Raw genomic sequence first — 7,796 nt, forward strand, 5'->3', positions numbered from 1 at the left:
CATGTGGAAGAAAGGAAAAATGCTAACTCTCACAGCAACTCTTGATCCCATCTGCTATCCTACCACCCATCCACTAAAAGCAACAGGTCCTTCTACAGTCTTTCCTACCCCAAATAATTTAGTATTGCCCACAAACCTCCTTAACTCACCAGTCACCTGTTTTCCAGATCATCAGTCCAGATTCTATGGAATTTCACTGGCACCTCCTTCTGTACTCTGTAGAGTATATTTTTTTATCATTTGAAGAGCTACTCTGATCTGTAAAGACTTTTCCTTATCAATGACAGCTCAGATTCTAGAAAAGCTTCTGGTGAAGGATCCTGCTGACCTTCCTTTGAAAATCCAACCATCTGCTTTGTCCACTTACCAAAAAGGCTTCTGGTGAAAAATCTTGCTGACCTTCCTTTGAAAATCCAACCATCTGCTTTGCCCACTTACCAACTTCCTAGGAAAGCTCCAAAGGATCTTCAAGGCAAGCCACTTTGCCAAAAAGCATTGTTATCCTATATTTACCTGTGCAGAACACATATTTTGTCCTTCACTACTTCTGCCTACATCCTGTGCATGTAGATGTGGCACTCAGGAAAATGGTTCACTCGTGGACTTTGGCAGTGCTGGGTTAACAGCTGAACTTCATAATCTTGAAGCTCTCCTACAACCTAAATAATTCTGTGATTCTACCCTTTTGTCCAACACACTTAACTAGCCTGCATTTTCCCAAGACTTCGTGGAGAGCAAAGCAAGCCCCCTCATTCACAGCCAAGCACAAGCCCATGCTTTCTCAGCACACCAAAAGCTCAGCTGCAAAAACATAAAAAAAAATTGAAAGGAACTTTCCAAAGGACTCCCACATCTGCACTGGAAAACACTGGCTACACCAAACTTCTTCTCTGTAAACGGCAGCAGTGTTGAGGCTTCCTACACCAAGCACATAACTAGCTCAATATAAATACTGCCAGAGAAAACTTAACTGTGATCTCACACCTTCCTCCAACCCTCAGAGGATAAAAGAAAGGATTTCCAATGTTTTCTAAGGATTCTACATGACTTATTAGCAAGGACTTGGCCGCTTTGTGTTAACACAGAGAAGTGCAGGACTCACTCCCTCAGTAAACAGATGCGAGATTCTGACATCTTAATATGTATTTTGGCAAAATAAAAGGTTTTGCTACATGTAAAAAAAAATCAGTGTCTCAGTGCTTTCCACTCCCTTTTACTTTTTCATTATTAAGGTTAAAATAAATTATTAATAAATGTGTCTGTATTCAACATGTTATAACATGCAAAGAGAAGCTGCTGTGGATCTTGAAAGGATTTGAGGAATATTGTTGCACAACCAGTAGCTCTGAACCCCACAAATACCAAAAAGCCTTGTTCAATTCCCAGACCTGCAGTAAAGAACCTGACATCCCTCATCCTTTGCAAACCTTAGACAACATTCTCTGAGCCACCCAACCCTACTAACCATGAGCCAGGGACTCAAAAACAGCACCCCAGGCACCTCTGACACTGCAAATGCTCCACACAGTAAGACTCTGAGAACATCAGACCATAGCCCAAGGAGCCTCAGACCAATTTCATTCAATTTTGGTGGAAATTTACTAATATAATCAAAAGTCACTGAAAGGTGTAATTTACCAGAAAATGTTGCTTTCAGAAAGTACACGGTTTCTGACTTAAAAGAAATATACATTCCTTTGTAAATTCTCTACCCTTTGGAGAGATACAAAGTCCTTCTTACACAGTAAATGACATTTCTCCCCATTCCAGAGGATTTTAATCAGTCATAAACACAATAATAGACAAGCACACATGATGAAGACAATGTTATTGCAGTACAAATACATATTTTCAGATTAGCTTGCATCACTCAGTTTATGTTGAGGAAAAAAAATTATTCACAACAGAAGCATCTGTTTTGGAATGTAAAGAACTATACCAGCATAAGTCGCCCATATCCTAATTTCCCTAAAATATTTCTGGTGTGAAACAGGGCCTGCACTCACAAAATCACAAACTCAAGACTTACAATCACATCTCAAGACTTACACAAAAAAGAAAGGCTATACCTTAAAGAAATTTTATAAATTACTGTGCAATTCATCCATAATGGTAAAAAAGCCTCAGTATGGTGCATTTCTCTCTTTTCCTTTAGATTTTTTTTAAGGATAAAGGCATCCCAAAATGCGCTCTAGCTTGCTTACCATCTGTCCTGCATAATTTTGGGTGGGAGGGAAAAAGCAGAACAAGCCCTTAAAAATGTAGTCTCCACATCACAACAGGAAAAAGTGAAGGATAGAAGAGCTGCTTATAAGCTGTAAAAAAAGTAATGCCAGCACCCTGAGTTGGATGACAGGAATGGCATCAGACAACTCCTAGCCTACAGTAAACTCCCAAACTCCAATTTGCAGTGCTGCATTCTCCACCACAGAAAGAATTCTCTTTCCCCACAGCTATACAATCCAGCAGAGCCATTTGTTTCACTGCTAAGCTCTTTCCCATGCTTTTGCTTATGTTTCTTTCTCCTTATACACATTCCCCATACAGATTTTCCATCTCTCCCTTTTCAAACACTACATCCTCCCCACACCCATTTTCCTTCTCTCCCCTTTTCTCCCTTGTCTTCTGATGTGACCTTTTTCCATGTTTTATCCTCCAGAGCATTCACACAATCACCCCAACCCAACTACTGACAGGATACTCTTGACCCTTTATGTACAGTTTGTTATTCTTCCTTGTGCCCCTACATGTTCCCTCCATCCATTAAACACCTAACCCAACCTTTCCTGTCCTCTATCCCACATAATTTCATCTACCTCCCTATTTCCTGTGCACGCAGCCCTTCTACAGCCCCAAACTTTCTCACAAATCTGCCCTAGTCCCTCACACATGTAGTCCATCACACTCAGAGCATCTCTCTAATCCCGCACAGCTCCTTTCTCCCATTCATCCTAGCCTCCCCCACCCCATTTCTGTCTCACCCTGAACAGCACGCTCTCCTTCTCCCCATGCACTGCCTCTCCCATTTCCACTCTGTGCAGCACTAGTTCCCACATGCACCATCCATACTCCCTTCTTTGCAAAACATGGTTTTCCACAGTCTGTCCCTCACACCTTTTGCACAGCACGCTTTCCCATATACACTTATCTCACAGCACAGTGTCCTTATCTTCTCTATACATTGTCCTCACTCCCCCAGGCAGCATCCCCATATAACCCCACCCTCTGGCAGAGCATCTCCCCTTCCCCATCCCCTGTCCCTGAACCCACAGAATCACACAATCAATTAGGATGGAAAAGACCTCTAAGATCCCTGCCCTGTGAGTGAACACCACCTTGTCACCATGGCACAGAGTGCCACGGCCAGCATCTCCTTACACACCTCCAGGGACAGCGATTCCATCACTGCCCTGGCCAGTCCATTCCAATGTCTAATCACCCTTTCCATGAGGAAATTCTTTCAAATGTCCAACCTAAACATCCCCTGGCACAGCAGAATGTCCCCTCGTTCCCTGGGAGCAGAGCCCGACCCCCGTGGTTCCACCCTCCTGTCAAGGAGTTGTGGAGGGGCAATGTGCCCCCTGAGCCTCCTCTTCTCCAGGCTAAACAACCGCAGACTTGTGCTCCAGCCCCTTCTCTGGATGTGCTCCAGCCCCGCAATGTCCTTCCCAAACTGAGGGGCTCAGAACTGAGCACAGCACTCAAAGTGTGCTCTCACCAGAGCCCAGCACACGGGCACCATCACTTCCCTGCTCCTGCTGGCCACACTATTCCTGACAGACGCCAGGATGCCACTGGCCTTACCCACCTGGGCACGCCTGGGCTCATGTTCCGCCGCTGTCGATCAGCACCCCCAGGTCCTTTTCTAATGGGTCGCTCTGTATCCCTGTGCTGTCCCTGACCCCACACCGCTCGCAGCCCCTCTGCCCTGTGCACGCCTGTTCCAGCGCCCTTTCCCTCCCGCCGTGTGCCCCATCCCCGCAACACCCGCCCTCCATCCACCGCCCGCTGCTCCCCACACCCGCTCCCCGTGCCCCCCGCCCTGCCCCGGCCCAGCCCGGCCGCACTCACCGTCCAGAGACACGAACTGCCCCACGGCGGAGGAGCCGCCGCCGCTGTTCTCCACGAACTGCACCTCGGACACGATGATGTTGTCCTCCAGCACGGAGCCGCAACCCGTGCACACCGCGTCCCCCCGCGCCGCGTCCACCTCGATCTCCGCGCACCCGCAGGCGCCGCACACCCGCCCGCCCGGCATCCCGTCCGCTGCACCGGGACGGGCCCGGTCGCCTCCCGCACCGCTCGGCACAGCCCGGCACTGCCCGGCCCGGGCCCGCGCAGGCCTCGCTCGCCGGCACCGGCACGGGGAGGAGCGCGGCGGCCGCCGCCACCCCGCCCGCTCTCGCGAGGCTTCGCCCGCCGCTCCCGCCCCTCCGGAGCGCTCCTCCCTCACGGCCGGCGCGGCTCCGCGACCCGCGGGGATCGGCGCCTCTGTCGCTCATCTGCCGCTCCTCTGCCGCTCTTTTCACCCCAGCTCCTGCTTCCAGCCCTCTGCCGTGGGCAGGGATGCTTTCCACCGGACCGGGTTGCTCAGAGCTCCATCCAGCCTGGCCCTGAACATTGCCAGGGATGCGGCATCCGCAGCTTCTCTGGGCAGCCTGTGCCGGGGCCTCAGCACCCTCTGGGCATCAATCAAATTGGTCAATAAAATATTTCAGACAAATCTATTCAATCGGTTTCTAATGCTAAGATGAAAGTTTTTGAATGTATTTCATTACAGCGCTTCGAGCCCTGCCTGACAAAGGCAGCATAAACTTGAAGTCTGGTCCTTTGGAACTGTTTATTATTGTAGAATTACAGAGTGGTTTGGGTTGGAAGGGACCTTAGAGATCATCTAGTTCTAATCCCTGTGTTTGGACAAGGACACTTCCCACTATCCCAGCTTGCTCAGAGCCCCATCCAGCCTGGCCTTGAACACTCCCAGAGATGGGGCAGCCACTGATGCTCTGGGCAACCTGTGCTCAGCATGGCCACAGTAAGGAATTTTTTGCAAGTATTTAATCTAAACCTTCTGTGTCTCCCTTTGAATCCATTCCCCCTTGTCCTGTCACTACATGCCCTTGTAACTAGGCTCTCTCCATCTTTCTTTTAGGGTCCTTTCAGGTACTGTAAGGCCACAATTAGGTCACCCCAAAGCCTTCTCTTTTCCAGGCTGAACAATCCCCGTTCTCCCAGGCTTTCCATGCAGGAGAGGTGCTCCATCCCTCTCATCATGTTGGTGGCCTACTCTGGACTTGCTCCAAGGGGTTGATGTCCTCAATGATTCATAGAATCGCTGAATCAAAGAACTCAGTTTTCATCCAAGTTATTGCTCACTTTAGCACTCAACCCACATGTAGCAAATCAGCACCATAACACAGATGGGAAGGAAGCTGAGCAGAATAGCTGCGGTAGCTGGATGTTTGTATAGGCTTCCATCTGCCGGCCTTTGAAATGCACCATTAATGCAGAGGCAGGAATTTTCACCTTATAGAACTCAATACTGTCACAATCTCTCTTCCACCAAGTGGCTCAGATGCAGCCAGGGATCAGGTACAACCTCCAGGAACTGACTGGTACAAATGTACCACTTGTACATGGTACAAAATTACTTGTTCATTTAGAGGCACACTGGGGCACACACTAAAGCAGTATCTTTCCATCCAGAAAGCTGAGCATCTCAAATTAGGTCATTGCCTAAAAAATCTTAAGGTTCTGTGCTTTGGAAAAGAAAAATAGAAATATCATAATGGAGATTTTACTACTATGTACAAAGTTGGTCTTTCTTTTTATTCTATTCACAGAGGTATATTTTTTTGAAATGAGAACTTTGGGTGTCTCCAGATTCCTTCTGCTTCTGGAGGTAATTTCCTTCCTGAAGTTCCTCCTGCTGATGATGAGGTAATGTGTGCCACAGTAGCCAAGCATGATCTCACAAAATTATACACTGTGTAGATAATATCAGGGGAAAATTATATTCCTGATAAACAATCCCTGATAGGCTCTGACAAAGGCCATCATGAACACAAGAAATCCTGCAGTGAGCAGTTTTGAAGTATCTTGCCATTAAAAGGTTTCTTTTTACCTCACTTAGGTAGAGACTAATGTAGTCCTGTCCCATGAGGACTTAGGTTTCACATCGCTTTGGAAATTGCTGGTGCTTTAATTAAGCATTGCAAGAAGTTTCTGTGGGTCCCAAACAAGTTCAGAGTGTTTTACTTTTAATATGAGCAGCAGAGGGCCCTTGTGAAAGCCTAAGATACAGCTGCTGTCCAAAGAAAGAATCTCATTTAATGTCATACTGAAGAAGGATGTCTGTTTTAATATTTATCTTGTTGTAAGGTGAGGTTAATGATGATGAAATAAAATGGGTTCCCAGTCTTTGTCTCTCACTCAGGAAAGCTTCATATACAATAACCCTTAAATATTTTAAACATTTCTATAGGACTGTTTTCTACCAGCCAAAATAGAAGTAATTTTTCACCTCTTTAAGTTCTTTGCCTGGTCTGTTTGCTAGAGGATTAACTAAACTTCTTTTGAATTATAGCATTCAGCCTGCTGAATTAATAACCCCTAGGTCAGTTTATTTAGGCTTTAAAAAATAACCTTTTAGTAAATTGTCCTAAGCCTGAGAGTAAGATCTGGTTGTTTAAAAATTTGTATTGACAAAGTTCCTTTCCCTGCATCGTTTTAGTTAAGAAAAGGAAAGGACCTGTTTTCCATTTCACCTACTCATGTTTAATATCTCTTATTTTGACCCCTAAGTGTGCCAAAAAGTGGTGATCAGGATGTCTGTTAGCCCAGACTGACCAATTTCCTTCCTGTTGTGCCTCCAAAAGCATCAAACACAATCCACCTGTGCGTGTACGCTTTTGACATTCAGTTGTTGAGGTTTCAAAGAGATGAACTATTCTTATTTGCTTGAAAATTATATCTATTTTTTTTTTTCCCTACTGCTTTTACAGCATCAGGAAGAATGAAAATGGGCTGTCCAAATCCAGCCTGGAGTGTGGGGGAATCCTACTCTGTTGCTGAAAATGCTGTGCAGCACAACAGGAAATATGCCAGGGCAATGTGATTACACATTACTGAATTTCCACAAGAGACAAATCCTCCTCTGTGAACATTAAGAGTAGGAGCAGCTACTTCAGTGCCAAATGACAGAAAACCCAGAGCCTTTCTGGCTTTTTGGTTGTAACTCTACTTTCTGGGCACTGAATTTCCCAACACACAAGCCTGCATGGGAAATATTTTTATATTTGAGGTGAATAAAACGTAATCCCTTAATTTGATCAGTTTCTGTGAGAATCCTCAGCTTTATGGCATTTTATCCGGAATTGTTCCTCTTAAAATCATGCCTAAGAGCGTTGATGATTTCACTCAAGAAGTTTGAAAATGCACAAAACTTGAGGCAAAAGACAACCAGAGGAAGCCTGTTTTGGTTTTGGACAGTCCAAGATAAGGCATAAACTATGCACTCAACCTGAAAGTTTACACTTTGGAGATGAAGTCATAGAGTTACTAGACAGAGGGGTGGGAAAAAGGATTTCTAAATTAATTAACCTTATAAGGTGATAGCAAGTGCATACTTGGGGTTTTTTTGTCTGTGTCAGTTCAAACTGTAGGATTCGGCTACACTGGTGATGGACACGAGGGGGCAGCCAAGAAAATGAAATCGTCGAGGAGCTGCAGTGCTCCCAAAGTTCAGGCTGATTTTCCATCTGTTTTCATTTCCATTCTGTTTTCCCTTTTTTTTT

At 45.9% G+C, this 7,796-nt stretch overlaps 1 protein-coding gene across 1 annotated transcript in view; it reads right to left on the bottom strand.

Annotated features, from left to right (window-relative positions):
- The window catches only part of BRF1 (BRF1 general transcription factor IIIB subunit), a 170,854-nt gene extending 166,445 nt beyond the window's left edge, over window positions 1–4,409 (bottom strand). The window contains exon 1 of the mRNA XM_030275131.4: window positions 4,072–4,409. Coding sequence (XP_030130991.4) covers window positions 4,072–4,258 — 187 coding nt within the window. The 5' untranslated portion in view covers window positions 4,259–4,409. The remainder of the gene's footprint in view (window positions 1–4,071) is intronic.
- Window positions 4,410–7,796: the final 3,387 nt, after the last annotated feature.

Source organism: Taeniopygia guttata, chromosome 5 (assembly GCF_048771995.1).
Source record: "Taeniopygia guttata chromosome 5, bTaeGut7.mat, whole genome shotgun sequence".
Taxonomy (NCBI): Eukaryota; Metazoa; Chordata; class Aves; order Passeriformes; family Estrildidae; genus Taeniopygia; species Taeniopygia guttata.